Here is a 19,997-nt window from a genome sequence, read left to right on the forward strand (position 1 = left end):
ATATATTCTTCCAAATAGAATGCATTTCATTGTGCAACCATTGGCTATTGCCTTGTTTGTTACAGTTTGTACATCTGAGAGGAACTCCTACTGTATCCATCTGTCTTTATGTCTCTATTTCCTTAGGATAAAAGTTTTTAGAAGATTGCTGGCTCAAAATAAGGAAACATTTTAAGTAATTTTTCTTTCCTGGAATACATTTTGGCTAAACTGTTCTCCAGAAAGAATAGCTGTGAGTACTAGTATCCATTCTATCTAGAGGTAAGATTTTAACATTTAAATTAAATGCTTTCATTAAAAAAATCTCTATTATCATCATTTCTGCTTAAGGAATAAGGGTGCTTTTTTTTGAGGGGGGCAGTCCGGGGGATTGAACTCAGGGCCTGAGCACTGGCCCTGGCTTCTTTTTGCTCAAGGCTAGCACTCTACCATTTGAGCCACAGTGCCACAAGGGTGTTTTTTGTTTTTTTTAGTCTAAAATATGTGACCCTAGTACTCAGATCGGGGTTCATAAATGATCACATAGCTAAGAACACTGATCTAAGACTTCCTCCAGACACGGCTGACTAGGGATTGGGACAGGAACTTGATGAACTTGAGACTTTACTTAGTGCCAAGAAATGAAAAACAAAAAAACAAAAAACAAAAAACCCACAAACATCAAAACTCAAGGAAGACATATCAAAACCACACAGAAGTCAGCCAGAAGTTCAGAATTTTCATTTGAGACAACAATTTAAACACAAAAATGAGCGGCAACACTTTGTATTTAGAAAAGCTTAAAAGTCTATAAACAATGAGTGAACAAAAGGAAGACAGAGGAAAGAAATAAGGGTAAGATATCATCAACTAGCAGACAAGAGTCAATGGCATTGGGTGTTTGAAGAAAAAATTTACATAGCCTCAGAGTATCTACCAAGAGCTTAACTACTAATCACAAAGGAAAAATGGGTATTTTTACAATAGAAAAACTGAATGAAATCCTCTTAACTAAGGGTTCAAAAGTAACACCACCAATAATGAGACAAACTGACATCATTCAACTCTAATTAAATTGTAAGGAGGTTGACCAGGGTCAAATGACCATGTAACATTCTTACCAAACAACATACACTTAATCTAGGTGAGGGGACAACCTGTCATTTCCAAACTGCCTTTACAAAACTGTCCTTTTCAAACCTTCTTACAAGACAAAGAAAGGCAGACAAACAGTTGCAGATTAAAGCAGAATCTGTCTTTCTAGATTCAATCCTACTTGGGGGAAAAAATTGCCACAAAAAATCAATTGAGACAAATTTCAAAATCTGAATATAGACCCTGTTTACAAAATAATACCACATTTTCTGAACTTGTTCATTGTGCTATGCTTATGTTTGGGGGAGATGCTAAAGGAGTTAAGAATAAATGCATATAGCATCTGAAATTTACTCTCACATTCTGCAAAAATAAATATAATTACATATAAATTCAGGAAGCAAATGTAAAACATTGCTAAGTGATAAGTTTAGCAGATACATATTAGAGTTCATGGTATTATTTTTATACTTTTTCTCAAGGTTTAAAAAAAAAAAAAAGAACAAGTAAGTACTATTTTTTTCTTTCCTCTGTAGAAAAGTAAGATCTAAATGCCAAAACCAGAAAGTAACAAACTCATTACATTTGCTTAAAAACAAATGAAATGAAAGCCAACAGTTACATAAGCCAAGTTAGAGGGTTTCATATAAATTTTCCACACTGCAAATAATTCACAAAACATCCATTTAGTAAGATGTCAAGTCCTTCTTCTATGGCCATAGGAAGTGAGTGACAAGCACTTTATTAAAGATCCCATTCTTTCTCAAACTCTTTGGATAAAAAAATGACCAAGTAACATAAGATGGAATCTATATAATGGGGGAAAAAAACCCTTTGGAGCTGATCACTTTTATCCTGTGAAAGTTACAAAAAATACTTCATAAAGAATAACAGGCATGTACACTTCCTTTCAGGAGCTACCTGCACCTAATCAAACTTCTCACATGTTAATCTCCTTGTGGATTCAGCATGTGGGATAGGGCTTCCTCACAGAGATCTGCAAATAGAATGATCGCTCCTTCACTCACCATCACCGCTGAAACCAAGTCCCTAACCAGTTTTGTTTTTTTCTAACTAAGTTTTTGAGTCATGCTCTTGTCATTTACAGTGGTAGCTTCAGTTTCTGAGCTATATATAACTCAGGTTAAAGACCTATACAAAAGCAGGATTGGGCAGTTTCCAACTCTTGCTCTCATGCCGTCCCATGTCATTTTTCTTTTCTTTTTTTTTTTGGCCATTCCTGGGCCTTGGACTCAGGGCCTAAGCACTGTCCCTGGCTTCTTCCCGCTCAAGGCTAGCACTCTGCCACTTGAGCCACAGCGCCGCTTCTGGCCGTTTTCTGTATATATGTGGTGCTGGGGAATCGAACCTAGGGCCTCGTGTATCCGAGGCAGGCACTCTTGCCACTAGGCTATATCCCCAGCCCCCATGTCATTTTTCTGGCTCTCTCAAACACAGGAGTATTTGCATGTTGGCAAGGTACGGAGTAAACAAGCTAAAATTCATGTTTTCCTTCAAAATCTTCTTTCCTGTGACACAGTCGTTCTCACATCCAGTAATCACATATGATGCTCATTGTGCTAAAGTTCTATGGCCTAATGCTTAACATGGTTATACACATTTTTTTTTTTTGTCAGTCCTGGGCCTTGGACTCAGGGCCTGAGCACTGTCCCTGGCTTCTTTTTGCTCAAGACTAGCACTCTGCCACTTGAGCCACAGCACCACTTTTGACCGTTTTCTATATATGTGGTGCTGGGGAATCAAACCCAGGGCTTCATGTATGTGAGGCAAGCACTCTAACCACTAGGCTACATTCCCAGCCTGGTTATACACATTTTTTGGATGAAAGTAGATAGAACTACTTTATTTTCTACTTTTTTTCCTCAGTCAATCAGAATTAAGTTCTAAAGAACACGAGTCTGGCTTCCCAAATTTTACTTGGCCAATCAGAGCAGCTTAGTACATTTCTCAGAGCTCTATGTACCAAATCTATAAAATGGGGACAACAACACAAAGTTTCCTAGATAAAAAGATTGCTTCCAGAATAGGGAAATGGCTCTGTTACTTGGCCACTATTAGTTGTTTTTTTTTGTTGTTGTTTTGTTTTGTTTTGTTTTTCTTGATCACGAAGGGAAAGGCTTGGGCCAGCTACTCAGGAGGCTTAGGTAAGAACACCATTGTCTAAGGCCTGTCTGGGCAAAAATATGAAAACCTATCTAAAAACTAACTAAGGTAAGAAAGGGCTGGGGACTCAAGTGGTAGAGCGCTTGCCTAGCAAGCACAAGGCCCCAGGTTCAAACCTAAGTACTTCTCCCCTTTAAAAAAGGAAAGAAAAAGAGGAAGAGTGGGAGAGAAAGTACTTTTCCTACCTAATATCCTTCTGTTTTATAAACATTGGCTTTAATACTTTGAGTGGGGGGGGGGTATATGTACACATGCATGCATACTAGGACTAGGGACTGAATTCTCAGGGCGTGGGCACTGTCTCTTTGCTCTTTCACTCAAGGCTGGTTCTCCACCACTTGAGCCACAGCTCCACTTCTGGTGTTTTGGCTTTTTTGTGGTTAATTGAAGATAAGATTCTCATAGACTTTTCAAGTCCAAGGCTGGCTTTGGACCACGGTCCTTAGATGTCAGCCTCCTGTGTAAATAGCATTAGAGTTATGAGCCACCAGTTAGCAGCTCTCATTTCTCAATGCTTTGGAAAGACATCTAAGGTGGAGACATCTTAGTCCTGCTGACTGACTGGTGAACTACAGCCATGCAGCACTCCCAGAGAAGACCCACAAAGTGCTATCACTGGGTTGCCTTCTCTCATCAGCTGCCATGCTTCGCTGGCAGTTAACACAACAGCAACATCACTCAGGGAGATGAAAGAATATTTATGGAAATGCTCACTTCAAATAGGATAGGGAAAGGAATACTAGTTAGCTAAAACCAGATGTGAATAGGAATGACCAAAACAAGTTGCAGAGGGCAGCTCTTAAAAGTTATCAGCTGGATAACAATAGGTAACGATTATGTGCTATATATTTCAAAAGCCAGAATAAAAGAGTCTGGATGTTTTCACCATAAAGGAAATATTTGGAGAGATGGATATGTTTAGAATGATTTAAACATTATACAACATATATGAGACCTGAACATACGTGGTATGCCATATGTGTATAATGTTTTTATGTTTTTATATGTCTTTTAAAAATATATTTAAATAATTGAAAAACTTCTTAAGTGACCAAAAAAGCTGAGCACATGCTGGTGAGCTCTAGCAAGTAGTTTTATCATTGGGGTACCAAAAGTGAAGGTGGGAACTATGTTGGGCCACATTCATTAGGAAGATGAAAGCTTTAAGTGTTGAGTTCATCTAGGATCAGCCTGAACTCCACACGGAAAGTTAAAACCTTTTTTCTGATTTTACAGGGAAGGGCAGATCTCTGTCAAGTATCTACTCATGCTTTTTTACCCAAATCTGTCACTATGAGCCTTAAGCAGAGGTGAAACCCAAGAAGCTGGCATTGCTTAATCCAGCAGAAAAACGGTGCTCTTATTTAAAAAGCTATTTTTATTTTTTAAAAAAATGTGTGTATAACCCTGGCTATTTAGGAGACTGAGATCTGGCAGTTCAAAGCCAACCTAAGAAGGAAAGTTAGTGAAATTCTTACCTCCAACTAAGCAGCAAAAAGCCAGAAGTAGAGGTGTGGCTCAAGTGATAGAGCACCAACCTTGAGTGAAAAGAGCACGAAGCCCAGAGTTCAAGCCCCAGACTGCTTTCTACCTCCTCCTCCTCCCTCCCTGCAATGCTCTTTTTAAAAGACAACTCTTGAGGACTGCAAATCTAAGGGAAGAAATAGCCAAGAGATGAAAATATCACACATTACTCTTTACTGCCCCCTCTTGGCTGCCTTAGGGAGGAGAAAAGCCCAACCCCTGGGCAAGGCCTAAGAACTCACTCTGCCTCTAAGACAGCCAGCTCAGAGAACACTGGCTCTTTTCATGCCCTGGAAAGAAATTTCTCACTTCAGATGACCCCTAATAGAACTCAACTCTAAGGCACGCTGCAATAATTTCTATTTATGGGGCTCCCAGAATGGAAATTGGGAAATAGCCTCATGGATCTGTCTCAAAGGCCTTGCTAGGTCTCTTGCAGCCCCGTGACCCTCTCAATGTAGGTTGAAAAGCTTATATAAGTGGTACGGTGAGCATTTCTGACAGCAGGAAAAGCTCTTACCTCTTTCTCTATTTTGAGCAGCTTCTTCACAGCCACCTCCTTGTCCTGCGATATCCATTTGGCTCGATAAACACTCCCAAAACTCCCTCCACCGCAGTTCTCGAAAAACTGCAAGTCATCAAATTTAATTTGCACAAAGGAGGCACCGAGAGACGACATCTCATAATGACAAGGATAACCCTTCCACACGATCTGCAGGGAGAAAGAAAAGGGACACGCTGAATTGCAAATAAACGAGAGCGAATCTTCTGCAAGATGGTGTATAACAAGTTCTGTGAAACTTCCAGAAAGACCGTGACGACTTAGCAAAGAGAAGAGCTAGACAAACAAACCGAAAGAAAACACTCACCCTGGCAACCAGTGCAAAATTCAAGAGCAACTTGTCCAGACTTTGAAATGCAGCTGACCAGGGAGAAATGGCTCCAATTTCCCCCAACACGACCTGTCCGGGCACATCCCGGGGAGCTCTGCCTAAAGGCTACTGTGTCACCAGGTCTCTCTACCAGGAAGGCCTGACGGAGAGGAAGCTGTTTTCAACAGCAAGCTTATACAGCCCTGCTGACACGTGTGGCATGCCATTTCTCCACGTTGCCCTCTGTCTCTCACAAAACCAACATAACCTGAGTCCCTGTCCATCCGCCAACACGTGGCCAACTGGACACACATTACGTATTTATACTCCAAAAAACAAACTTGCAACTTATGGACAAATAGAAAGGTGGCTCCAGGCCTGTATACCCTAGCTGAGCTTAAAGAGTAGAAAATTTACTCTTGATTATATTAAATCATTCCAAACACATGGCCAAAGATATTTTTTTTTAAATCTCAGGTCTTCCAGGAATATTATCCTTGTATATAGTATTGAGATTACTGTAATGATACTTTTCTGTGGCTGAAGGAGTCGTGCTATTCTCCAGGTAAGTATTCATTCCTAGTGTTCAATGTCAGGACAAAAACCAAAATAAAACCCAAAACATACAAGGAAAGAAGCCAATGGACTTTAATCCTGAACCTGTATAAAAAGCTGAAAAATGGTATCTAAAAAGTTATATGCATATTCTTGATAGAATTTGTAAAGCAGATTATAACAAGGGACAGAAAGAGATGCTCATATTTGGAAGACATTCTATAAAACTGCTCTGCATGCCTCATAATTGTCAATCTCCTAAAAGGTATCTGTAAAAAGCAGGAAAGTAGCAGGGCACCCAGTGCTCATGCCTGTAATCCTACTGAGAAGGCTGAAAGCTGAGGATTGTGGTTCAAAACCAGCACAAGCAGAGAAGTCCCTGAGACCCTTACCTCTAATTAACTACCAAAAAACCAAAAGGAGAGCTGTGGTTCAAGTAGTAGAATGCTATCCTTGAACAAAAAAGTGGACAGTGCTCAATCCCTGAGTTTAAGCACCAGTACCATCTCTCTCTTTCTCTCTCTCTCTCTCTCTCTCTGTGAGAGAGAGAGACAGACAGACAGACAGACAGACAGACAGACAGACAGACAGAAGCAAAAAGGTCTACTTAAGAACTTTGGAAAAAAGTGAGATTTTTTTAAGGAAATCTGAATACTAAGTACATATTAGATAATTTTTATCCATTACAAATACTGGTATTTTCGTTTTATAGGAAGATGCCTTTGCTCTGGGGAGACAGATAAAGTGATATATCTCCAACTCATTTATAAAAGTGTAGACACCATCCCGTCCGTGTGTCTCCCCTAAACCACTCCTAAAACATGTGAGCCAAAGAACAAACCCAGCCCATGCAAGATAGAAAGCAGTGCGGCAAGATGCAAATACATGACAAATTTGGGTGAAAGACATAGGATTTTACAGCTCTTTCCCTCCGTCTGAGAGGTTTCTCTTTTTTTTTTTCTTTTTTCAGAATAAGAAAAAAAAGCAGAGGGCAATCTGCTTCAGTATAAATTTATGGTTTCTCCATAAACAACTTGGAGCTTTGCTGGGTGATGTAAGCAGTCTGCTGAGAGGTTTTAACGTGCAGCTGACGAACCAGCCCCTTTTAGGAACATCAGCTCACCGGAGAAGTGGAGCTCTGTTCTACTCTGAGGAGAAAGCAAGAAGTATTGTTTGTTCTAACATTTAGAAGACCAGTTGACATCACAAATAAAGTAGGGTTAAAGGAACCTTGCATGCAGGCACAGTCCGTAAATACCTATGAGTCAACAACTTTTACCACAAATGATGTCCAATTAATTGTACAGAAGAAAGTTTCGATAAAAGTGAAAAATGAGTCAAGGTAGGTATGTAGCATATGCAAGCTATACACATTGTTCAACAAAATGCAAAACACTACATAAGAATTCCTTGGAATTGCAGATGCTAAGTCTACATCTTAAATTATGAGTCTTATCTAGGAATTTTAAAAAGGAAATAAGTCTATAAAGCTTATAATATAAAACACAAGCCCCCTGCCCTCACTCTCCCTAAACCCAACTCTCACTCACTAAAAGCAACTTATTCCAATTCTTTTAAGTATTCATCAGGCGTTTAACCCCACATTTCTAAATAATGGGTTTATACTGCCATTTCTTGAGCTTTCCATCTTAGATATTGTCTATTAACTTCTCCCTATGAAAGATACAGGTTTATTTATCCTGTATCATCCTTTACCTCCCTAAATACAAATGTCACACTTGCCTAAACTTTTGTTTCCATGATATTGTAACATTTGATAAGATCAATACTCAAAGTAGTCTGACAAAGTAAATATCCTTCCTAGTAGTAGCATTTAATGACCATATATTCTTTCTTGGATAACTTCTTGTTTTTCCTAGAATTATTAGTTGTTTTTTTTTGGCCAGTCCTGGGGCTTGAACTCAGAGCCTGAGCACTGTCCCTGGCTTCTTTTTGCTCAAGGCTAGCACTCTGCCACTTGAGCCACAGCGCCACTTCTGGCCATTTTCTGTATATGTGTGCTGGGGAATTGAACCCAGGGCTTCATGTATAAGAGGGAAGCACTCTTGCCACTAGGCCATATCCCCAGCCCCTAGTTGCTATGTTTTTATTGTTGTTTGCTTACGTTTGTTTGTTGTTGTTTTTTACAACTACTAATTTACTCAACTTCTGAAACTTTTTTTAAACCAGTCCTGGGGCTTGAACTCAGGGCCTGGGCACTGTCCTTGAGCTTCTTTTGCTCAAAGCTAGCACTCCACCACTTGAGCCACAGCACTACTTCTGGCTTTTACTGTGTATGTGGTACTGAGTAATCGAACCCAGGGCTTTATGCAAGCAAGGCAAGTACTCTACCACTAAGATAAATTCCCAGCCAAAATAAGAAAGAATTTTTTTGTTTTGTTTTTTGCCTCAAACTCTAAATAGTTGCAAAACTCCTCTCAATGAAGTAAAATGCCAGGTTTGTCCTTCCTTCTTTCCTTCCTTCTTTCCTTCCTTCCTTCCTTCCTAACTTCCTTCCTTCCTTTTCTTCTTCTCCTTCTTCCTCTTCTCTCTAAATCTTTTTGGAGCGAGGGAAGACCTGTGTTTTTCTTTTTTTTTAATTAATTTATTAATTAATTAAAAAAATTTTTTGACAAGGTGTTGTACAAAAGGGGTACAGTTACATAATAGGGCAGTGTGTACATTTCTTGTGCTATCTTACACCCTGTTTTTCTTTCCCTTCCCTAGATCAGGTAGACATATATACAATATACAATGTACCAAGAACATATATAGTAGCCACGTGGCCTACGCCAAAGAAAATTCACCTAGGTCTTTAAATGTAATGTCTACAATAGACAGTATGTCAACAATAGTCTTATATGAACGTACATACATAGCTTTTGAGCTATTGTGATCCACTGAGAGGTCTATTTTTTACCTTTATATGTTGAGTAGTTGTTTGGTTTCAGTTACATAATGTAGGGTCGCTGACCCAAACCTGTGGGAAATACCATTTGACAAGAAGTTTTTGGTTTCGCAGACCTGGTCTTTACTGTCCCCCCTACCCCCACCTTAACAGTCATATATCAGGGAGATCATGCCCCTTTGTTTTCTGTGTTCTAGGCTTGTCTTGCTCAACATTATTTCTTCAAGTTCTGACCAGTTCCCTGCAAATACCAGTATTTCACCATTTCTAATCGCCATGTAGTATTCCATTGTGTATAGGTACCATATTTTTTGGATCCATTCATCTGTGGAGGGGCATCTGGTTGTTTCCATATTTTGGCTATTGTGAATTGTGCAGCGATAAACATGGAAGTGCAGATGTCTTTTTGATATCTTGAGACCTGTTGTTGACCTGTGTTTTTCTTAGAGACATTCTTTCTAAATACTTCATTCCTGATCTAGTCAGGCTGGAATGGCTGCTCCCTAGGCCTGCCTTGGTCTGGGATTTCCCTTCATTACTATTCTAAGCAGCTCCTTCATCTTTCCTCTGAAGGAAAACTGACCTTGGATTTGTCACTTTGTCTTTCTTAATTTTATTCCTGTGTACCTGAACCCAATGCAAAGAATATAAATCTTTGAGGAGCTGTGTATGCGTAATGCCTTGTCGATCTGCCTGGATATGCAGTTCTAGATAGGAAACAATTTTCCATGAAGGTATGACTTCATTTTCCTCTTGTTTTTAATGTGGCTATGAAGCAGCCTGATGCTACTCTGGTTACTAGTTCTTTTAACATTTATGTAAATACTCTAGATATCCCTGGAATCCTGAATTTGATTAGCCTATGCTTAGGGACAAGTCTTCTTCAGTCACTGGTGGGATACTCAGAGAACTCTTGTCATCTGTCTCTTGTCATCTGTAGCTCGTATCTTTTCATTTCAGGAAATTTCCTTGTCATTCCCCCATCATTTGGAGGCACCTGAACTTCCAGTTTCCTTCTTACACACACACACACACACACACACACACACACACACACACACACACACAGCACCACCAGCAGTTCTCCCGGTATGCCAACCTCTCTCAACTCTCCTTACTCTACACAAGCCAGTGCTATCTTTGCACAGCAAAGCCCTGTCCATGACCACTTCTTTGAGTTCCACAAGGAAAATTACATTCTCCTTCTTTTATACCAGCACCTCTCTGTACCATCCATCTTTCCCACTACATCCCCATCAAACCAGCAATCCCCTCATTGCCATTTCCAGTTGGTTCTCAGAATACATAGTATGTAACTTTTCCATTCAAAAATATGTGTTAAGAGTGCCTGCCTTGTATACATGAAGCCCTGGATTCAATTCCCCAGCACCACATATACAGAAAATGGTCAAAAGTGGCGCTGTGGCTCAAGTGGCAGAGTGGTAGCCTTGAGCAAAAAGAAGCCAGGGACAGTGCTCGGGCCATGACTCCAAGTCCCAGGACTGGCCAAAAAAAAAAAAAAAGTGTGTTGAGGCTGGGAATGTGGCTTAATGGTAGAGTGCTTGCCTAGCCTGCATAAAGCTCTGGTTTTGATTCCTCAGCACCACATATATAGAAAAACAATCCAGAAGTGGTGCCGTGGCTCAAGTGGTAGAGTGCTAGCCTTGAGCAAAAGGAAGCCAGACACAGTGCTCAGGCCCTGACTCCAAGGCACAGGACTGGCAAAAAAAAAAGCTTAGAGGGCTGGGGATATGGCCTAGTGGCACGAGTGCCTGCCTCATATACATGAGGCCCTGGGTTCGATTCCCCAGCACCACATATACAGAAAATGGCCAGAAGTGGCGCTGTGGCTCAAGTGGCAGAGTGCTAGCCTTGAGCAAAAAGAAGCCAGGGACAGGGCTCAGGCCCTGAGTCCAAGCCCCAGGACTGGCAAAAAAAAAAAAAAAAAAAAAAGCTTAGAAGTAGAGGTGTAGCTCAAGTGGTAGAGCACCAGCCTTGAGCCAAAAAAACCAAGTAACGGTGTGAGACTCTGAGTTCAAGCCTCAGAATCAGCACAAAACAAACAAACTAAAAACAACAACTTGAGACTCACAGTCTTTGCAGGCACTCCAGAGGATTCTGAAGCAACTCCTGATTTTAAAACTGCTGCATAGGCTCCTTGGGGTACTAAGGAGAGTGGGTGAGGCCTCCTGAGTCTTGGGGTAAGGTGGGTGAAGGAAGAAAACTTAAATATAAGTGATCCGAGCCAAAATGGGATCAACATCTGAGCCTCTGAGAAGTACCTTCTCCGAGGTCACCCTTTGACATGAGGCAACTCATCAAGTTATTTCCAGAATCACAGTTCACCCACATTATGATGCCTATTCAGAAATAGGCTATGAATGGATGGAACTATGCAAATACTTGAATGTTTTATTGAGACTGTAAAAAATTAAGTCCTGTCTGATTACCAAATAGACAAACAATTCTAGGGTACAGGTTTCAACTCCAGGGAGCCTGGCAAAGTATCATACTGTTTGTTGAAAGTTTTGGTTGAGGTTCCCATCCTCCATACATATGAAAGTCAGATTACAATGTATGTTTTTCTCCTTGAGCTTTCTACCCTTTCATTCAAAGTCACTATTCTAAAATTAACTTATGACCAGAGAGTGAAAACTCTGAGTTGCTAGTTAATAGTGTCTACAGCATCTTTGGGAACACTGCTACCTGATCAAATTATATTCTAGTTTTTTTCAGATGGATTCTCCATTGACTGCTCCAGTAGAGTGTCATCTACAGAAACTTATTTACATGGTCTATGAAAAGAATTGCTCTTACAGGCAAAGGTAATTTTCTCCATGGAACATTCTCAGAACTAATTTTATGAGATTCTCAAAGGCTATTTTAAATGCTAAGTATCTACCACACAGCATTCAAGGGTAAGTTAGGGCAGGAATATCAGAAAATCAAAGCATAGTAGGATGCCACAAGTCTTGAAAACAATAACAGAGTGGTTGAAGTCAGTCAGCTGAATACTTGAGCAGAACATCAAATTTTCTTAATTTTCCTTAAATTAAAAAATCCAAAACACCTTTAACTATTAACTAAATTTCTGAAAGCATTTACATTATCATCAGCTAATTCTCAAAAGTAGAAGTATATGAAGTTAGAAAATCATACAGGGAGTATTGTTTTACTTTCCCAAGTTTTTAATCTCTTCCCCTGAAAATGGAGCTAGTTTTTCTGGTCACAGATCTATTTTGCCCCTTGTAGTGTTGATTTCAAATAAATCATTTGTCTTATCCTCCCTTCCCCTTTTTGCCCCAAATTTAAAACAAGAAAGACACCACCAAAGTTCTAACACTGAATAAAGGCTTTAAAATGAGACAGACATTGAAGTAGAGGTGGGTCAAGTGGTAGACTGTCAGCCTTGAGCAAAAAAGCTAAAAGAGAATGTCAGGCCCTGAGTTCAAACCCCAGTACTGACATAGCATTGTATGTCCCTCTCTTATAACCTTGAAACAATCAACTTTTTCTCAGATTATGGCATTTCCAGGCCTAGTAGATAAAAATTCTAAATCCTTTCCATTTAATATCTCAAAAATGGGTGGTCCAAAATGATTACGTATGCTGTGTATTACTCAACTTCATTGACAAGTCTTATTTCCAAATAACAATGATTTCATTGGAGTGCAGGGGAAAGATCGTTGTAGGGAGCTCCAGTAACAAATCTGACCCGACAAGCTCCTGTGGCTGTCAGGCCTCAGTTTTCTCACTGGAATCAGCACTTCTGCATAGGATCAGGGAAGTAGAGCTGGTATGAAAAGTGCCTTGCACACAGTCTAGCACATGGTATATGCACAGTAAATGGAAGCTGTGGTTTCCTGTTTTAATAAACTCCTCTACCATATTTAGCCATCTATTCCTTCACAGTCAGGTATGCTTTCCTCAAATTGCTTTCCTCTCTGTAGTTGAAGAATTGTTTTCTATGGTAGCTCCATTGCTGCTGCTGCACCATTACTAATATGCAAATGTTCTACTGATTCCTAAATCATCCTAGATGCTTTTCTTTGTGTGTATTTTAACTTTTCCCCCCTCACCTCTGTTTGCTGCCTTGTTTGGTTTTGATCCCTTCTGCAAGATGTAGTTTATTAGCAACTCTTACTTTTTCTTAAGACATGATTTCACTGTATATCTCACACTGACCTTGAAATTTTTTTTTTTTTTGGTGGGTCTTGGGGCTTGAACTCTGGGCCTGGGTGCTGTCCCTGAGCTCTTTAGTTCAAGGCTAGCCCTCTATCACTTAAGCCACAGTGCCATTTCCAGGTTTCTGGTGGTTAATTGGAGATAAGTGTCTCGTGGACTTCCCTATTGGGCTGGCTTCAAACCTCGATCCTCAGATCTCAGCCTCTGCAGTAGCTAGGACAACGGGCGTGAGCCACCAGTACCCAGTTTGGCCTTGAACTCTTAACCATTTGCCTCAGATTACTGAGTGCTAGAATTATAGGCCTGTGCCACCACACCTGTGTACAACTAGAACTTTTTTCCTTCACATTGCTTTCACAGGGAGCATGTTCAAGTTACTAAAAGGCAACATTTTTCTTTTGCACTTTAGATACTAACACCTCTAGGACCTATTTACACCATCACAGCGCTCACTTTGGTGGGGGTCCTAAAGTGTCCACTTCCCAAATGGTCACTGTCCCTGCACAGAAAGGACACCTGGATGCCTGACCTGAGAACGTGTTCTGGCTTAAACTGGCTTCATCAAATACCTGCACATCATACTTCTTTTAAGTTTAATTCTACTCTAGAAAAGGATTAACTTTACTAGAAATAAGATCTTTGGACTTTCTCTGGATGTTTCTTTTAGGTTTATATGGATTTATTTATTTCTGAATTAGACCTTTTCTCTTCTTCTATCCCTAATTTATACTTTCATTTTTCCTTCTTTCACAAAAGTAGTTAGTTGTAAGCTTGTTTCTGATATAACATAGAAAGAAGAATTATTTATCAGGACCTAGATAAGATTTTTTTAAGATTTTTTTTCAAAAACAACCCTCTGCCCCTTACATACGTTGGAGTTGTTTCAGTCACCTTAATATAGACCAGTAAAACGTGTGTATTATGTGTATCAAAACAAAACCACTTGGAAATCAACATTCTGTGATTTTTTTAAACTCATATCTTTAAAAAGAAGGGAGAAAGCTTTGGTTCAGTGTATTTCTTCAAAATTCAAAGGTGCTATTCCTGAATAAGACTACTCCTCTATGCTTCTCTCTTAAAAAATCACTAAAAAAAGATAAAAGCAAGACTAGCTGACGGAGACTCAGTTTTATTCTAAGTCATGACGTGTCTGCCATCAGTAACTCCTTTAAGGTTGATCCCAGTAAACAGACTATCTCATATGCAACAGCTCGGCACCAGTGAGCAGGACTACTTCAGGCATGGGTAGCTGAGAGAAGGCAATTTTAAATAAGAGAGAAAAAAGACAGAACAGCTATTGTTTCATGTTCCCCTCTCTATCTGTGCTTTACCATATAAGTAATACAACTGTCTAGTTGGAACAAATGTTGAAATGAAAACAAGCTAGTTAAAACAAACATCCTTATTGGTACCTTCATATTCTAATAAATGGAAATCCACTTCCATGGCATGCTTACTTGCCAGAAATGTGTCTACCACAAGTGAATCCTGAAGGACAACAGTGACTGGTGGGAGCTGGTAGGCCACAGAAAAGCTATGAGGAATGGATCAGAGCTCAACTGCAATGCAGCCAACCCATGCCATAGGCTACCATAGGGACTTCCCCTGACATTGGGAGGAGAATAGGGCCTGCCTTGAGTCTAGTGGGCAAGCACTGGAGGGCAGATTGCTGGGGCTGGCCTGAAGAGGAACACACAGGTGTTTAAGGTGGTGCTCATGCATACTGAAAGCCTACTGCCTGGGCCCACTGCCACCCAGCCGGAGCAGCCCTGGTCACTGCTACTTAGCTGACTCTCCCTTAGGACTGTTTTCTGCACACAGAAAGGATGCAACCATCGTGGCTACTGACAACAAGGTGCAATTTTGGACTGAATGCCCTTCCTAAGAAGGGCAAATACACAGGTTAAAGCCTGGTTGTCTGTGGTAAGACAAAAGATAAAGAAGAATGAAGATGTTAAAACCAGAAGACACCCAAGACCCTGTATTATGCTTTGCTAATTAGGAAGGAAAATTATATGTGGTTACAAGTTATAGAAAGAATTCCTAGTTATTAGGACTGTCCACAAGAAAATGCCTCACTCTCTTAGTAGTGGGTGACCTAGGATCCCAGCAAGTGGCAGAGGTGTAGGGTGGAGATCTGAATGTGTAAGTGAGCAGGAAGGATGCTTCTTTAAGATCCACGCCAGCCTCACCAATAGGATGACTAGCCAGCCCAGCACTGAAGGTCTCCATTCCCTTCTAGACCATGTAGTCATCAGCCTGACAATAAATGTGGCCAAGCACAATGGTGGATCATCATCCTTGATGGAAATGACTGGGTTGCTTTCCTACAATTCACCTCCCAGGGCTAGGAAGGCCAGAGCTACATTCCAGATGGCTCGACCCCTTCTCCCCGTCCCAAAGCAAGGCATTCTCCACTTTGAAAGCCAGAAGATAACGAGACTATACAAAAACTCCTTGGACGATCTACCTCTCTTCATGTCTATGGGGTGTATAGGGTGTGTGTGTGTGTGTGTGTGTGTGTGTGTGTGTGTGATAGCATCCTGCTATGTAGCCTAGATCCCCATCTCAGGCTTCCATGTGCTGTGATTACAGGCATGCTTCACTGTGCCCATCTTATCTACCCCTAATCTTTTCTCAGCAAAATGGAATTGCATTACCCAATGAGCTTGGCTATGAAACTAAATGAGGAGGGACTATTTAATAGCACCAAACACAAGTTTCTTATGCACTTCTTCCCAGAATGGAATAAACAGCACTGTGCAGATATATGAATAAATGTACACACTGATTTTACTCAAAGATTGGGAGGAAGCAATATGTCTGTGTGTATTGGTTTGCTCAATGAGATAAAACAGAACAGGAAAATAGACAATTTGAAAGTCACATGTATTTTTAAAATACAAGATTTTAAAGAGATGTGTGCTTACACTGGCTCTATTTAGAGACCCCCTCAAGGAATTCATTCCTTTGTCCCCACAAATAGTTTTGTAGAAGAGTTTAAGAAGCAAAGATTTGCTCTGTGACCTACAGAGATAATTCTTTCCTTCTCTTGTGGGACAGACAAGATCAAGAGACAAGTCCAGAAAAAAACCAAAACGATGTTGAGTCCCAATGATAAGCTGTGTTGAAATTATCTATAAGAATTATTCCAGCCAGGCACTGGTGGCTAACACCTGTCATCTTACCCAGGATCTTGGTTTGAAACCAGCCTGGACAGGAAAGTCTTATCTCAAATTAACCAGTAAAAAAAAAGTGGAGGTGTGGTTCAAGTGTAAGAGTACAATCCTTGAGTGAAAAAGTTATCACCCAGTGCTTAGGCCTTGAGTTCAAGTGCCAGTACTGGCACAGAAAAAAGGAAAAAAAAAATGATTCTAAGTGATTTCAGTTCTGACCTCTGATCTCCAGTCATAGCCTTCCCTTTCTCCCAAATTTGTCCTATTTAAACGCATTAGCTTTAAGATACACACACACACACACACACACACACACACACACACACACACACACAGTGCCAAGTTGTATACAGGTGCAGATGGGCACAGAGCCCACTTTACAAACTCTCTACTTAAAACAAAAAAGTATTTCAGAAAACCTCCTATCCCAACATTCATACTTAAGTATGACATGAGAACTGGGCAAACTACTGCAGACAAACCTCAGCTAGGAGAGTCATAAAGTTTGGGGCAGCCTCTCCTTAACAGCCCCTCCCATCCCCTTTCTACTATTCAGAATGGTGGCTAGTTTCAGGATTGGTTCCAAGCATTTCCATTTGGCATCTCATATACTTCTCATCCTTAGGAACAAGTAGCATCATTGTCTCTAATTTACATGTGAGGAAATAGAGGGCAGATCAAGATGTAGAAATTGCCCAAGCCAAGTACTTAATTTACAAGTGACACAACTCCATCTCAACTCAGGTCCAACTCCAAAGTCCTATTTTTCCACCATAAGTCTTTTTCCCACTGTATCACTCTGCTGCCTCCTTCTAATATTCCTGTTTTCATCTTCTTCAAACAGACCCTTTTCTTATTATAGTAATTACTGGATTGCTTACTCTCCACCTAAAGTTCCACTGGAGACTTTCATTTCCTATTAGTGATGGTGGCAATGGGGCTGTCAGTTATGTGGCTGTTTTGTGCTCGTAGTTTTTCTGGTGTTGGGATTATTTAACTGCTATTAGGGCCTAATCGATGCTTTAGCTGTCTGTAAAAGGGTCAGACACAAAAGCACCTGAATATCAGTCAAACCAATCTAAGCTGTGGCATTTACAGCTCTCTCCCCTAACTGGCACACTTTTCTGTTCACAGCTGGAACTCTGCTTATTTGTGCGTACGAGGGCAAGGTTAATAGCCATAGAAGTAGTAGCCTAAATCTTCCCTACAGTAAGACAGAAAGGTGTCTTAGCTATTTTATTACATTCAGATAGAAGAGATACACACCCTGTCAATCTATCCTGAGCAGAATAAAATGGAAAACAAATGATCCAAATAGATTTTTATTCCCAACATCTGAGGATAGAAGACATAAGGCTATCTATTCCAACAACCACTATATATCACCATGAACACTTTTTTCTCATTTAAAAAAAATAGTCATTGATTCTCTCTTCTCTGAATCTGTCAATTTCTAAAATCCACTGCCCATTTTGCTCTGCTTTGCCACACTAATCGCTTCACTTTATGGGTGACCTCTTTTCCTGAAACATCATTGTCATTTCTCCAGTGTTTTCTCTGATGATTCAATTATTCGTTCCACACCCTTTGTAACTCCTGTTTATAATTCTGCAACCCTATCACAGTCAGTTTCGCTGTTCATTCTAGATAGGCACTGGGCCAATGTATTGCCAATAACACTCATTCTGTGCTGACTTAAAATACACAGTGCAGCTTGCCACGTTTCCTTATTTGGCAAGAAGGTCCCTCAGTTCCCAAGATCTTTGACCATCCATTTTTAGATCCAAATCTGTGTGCTTAATATTCAGTTATTAGTGCATCCTTGTGTATCCCTAAAGGAATAACAAAAAAGAGATCAACCCCTCTATTTGCTTCCTGGACAAGGAAAAACTTCTTTCCCAATGTGTTATGGCCATTTACTCTGGAATGCCTCCCATTAAAACTTTTGATTCAAACAAGATTTTCCACTTAAAAAAAAAAACAAAAACCTTCCAGGATAATCCCCAAAAGAGTGGATATTAAACTGTGAGATTAAAATAAACAATGCACACTGCTCCAAAAAGGACCATTTGTTAATTTTCTCTTTTCAAACCAGCTAAACCTCCCAAATCGCTCACAACTGTAGCAGGAATCCAAAAGACTTGTACAAATGACCAAACTCACAATTAAAATGCAGTCATTATGTATAGACATATATATACTAAATGTCTACATCTATATCTATATTTTTTTTAACAAGTACAACATGAAGATTTGACCGTGGAGAGGGGCCTAGTACAAAGACGACCTTCACAGGTCTTGAGGCACTTGCTTTATTTTTGTCTTTAAACGTCGAGGTAGGTTTGGACCACGAAGTCCTGTCCTATAGCCAGGAAAGGGAAAGCAAGACGTCCTGCCTAAAACAGCTTTTAGCAGTCAAGGAGGAACTGAACTTTCACAACTTAGAATTCACGCCGAAGGAGGATTCTGCAGGCGTTCCCAGTTCCTAACGAAAGCTGCTGATTTACTGTAAAGCCGTTGCAATGGGCCACTCCACGACGCGCTTTCATTATTAACGAAAACTCACAGAAATAGTCATGAAGTTTCCCAGACGCAGCGCTTCGGCGGGATCCCGCAAGGGCGCCCCCGCGGGGTTTTCTTTTTTTTCGGGGGTGGGGGGTGTCTGCGGTATATTTGGCAATTCCGTGTCATTTAGATAATTTGGCCTCCCAAGTTTTCCTAGAAGCCGGCGCGTGTGGCGACGCCGGTGCGGGTCTCGCGGCCCGCGGCGCCCAGGCCCGGGGAGCTCCCGCGGGGACGGGGAGCCGTGGCCCCGGGTGGGGTGGCGTCTATCGGCGGGGTCCCCCACAAAAGCAGAAGTTGCCTGCCGCTCGTCGCCGGCGCATACCTCAGCCCGGAGCGGCCGGCGCGGGGCCCCGATTTCCAGGACGCCGTCCCCCCCAAACCCTCGCCCCCAGCCTGCGCTGACCTCCAGGGTCGCGGCCACCCACGGCCCGGGGCGCGCGTACTGCGCCCCTCTCGCACTTCGGGGCGCCAACTCCTCGGCGGGACCGGCCGGGACTTCCTGGAGCCGCACTTGGCCGGGCCAAGTGTGGGGAGGTCGGGCGCTGGGACAATCGCCCCGCCTGGGGGTTGGGTTGGGGTCGAGATCGGGCGAGGGGTGGAGGGTGAGGGGGGCGGGGTAGCCCTGGGGGCCCCTCAGGCCGCTTGTGTTCCCGGCCTTGCCTCGGGCTGGGCGCCGGGCCTCCGGGACGCCCAGCTTTCCCGCGATCGGTCGCGGCGGACCAGGCACCGGCCCTCCCTCCTCCCTCCGGCCCGCCCGCCCGGCCTCCCTCAGCGGCCACCGGCCTGACCCGTACCTGGCTCCCGGACCGGAGCTGCAAGGGGGCGCGCAAGCCCCGCGCGACCGGGGCGGCGGGAGTCGGGGACGGGGTCGGGGACTGCGGCCCGCGCGGCTCCCACGCTTCCGCCGGAGTCAGGAGTTGAACATTCCGCCTCTCCGCGCAGCGCCAATGAGGA

The 19,997-nt window shown here is 41.8% G+C and overlaps 1 protein-coding gene across 3 annotated transcripts in view; it reads right to left on the reverse strand.

Annotated features, from left to right (window-relative positions):
* Map3k20 (mitogen-activated protein kinase kinase kinase 20) overlaps nucleotides 1–19,997 on the reverse strand; it is a 170,901-nt gene extending 150,904 nt beyond the window's left edge. Inside the window, exons 1-2 of one of the 3 annotated variants that reach the window (XM_048345234.1) lie at nucleotides 19,838–19,997; nucleotides 5,303–5,494 (exon numbers count right to left, since the gene is read on the reverse strand). In XM_048345234.1, the coding sequence (XP_048201191.1) occupies nucleotides 5,303–5,461 (159 nt within the window). In that variant the 5' untranslated portion in view covers nucleotides 5,462–5,494; nucleotides 19,838–19,997. Of the gene's footprint in view, nucleotides 1–5,302; nucleotides 5,495–5,651; nucleotides 6,090–19,837 lie in introns of those variants that run through there. The other 2 variants (XM_048345233.1, XM_048345236.1) reach the window with 2 other exon arrangements.

Source organism: Perognathus longimembris, chromosome 4 (assembly GCF_023159225.1).
Source record: "Perognathus longimembris pacificus isolate PPM17 chromosome 4, ASM2315922v1, whole genome shotgun sequence".
Classification (NCBI taxonomy): Eukaryota; Metazoa; Chordata; class Mammalia; order Rodentia; family Heteromyidae; genus Perognathus; species Perognathus longimembris.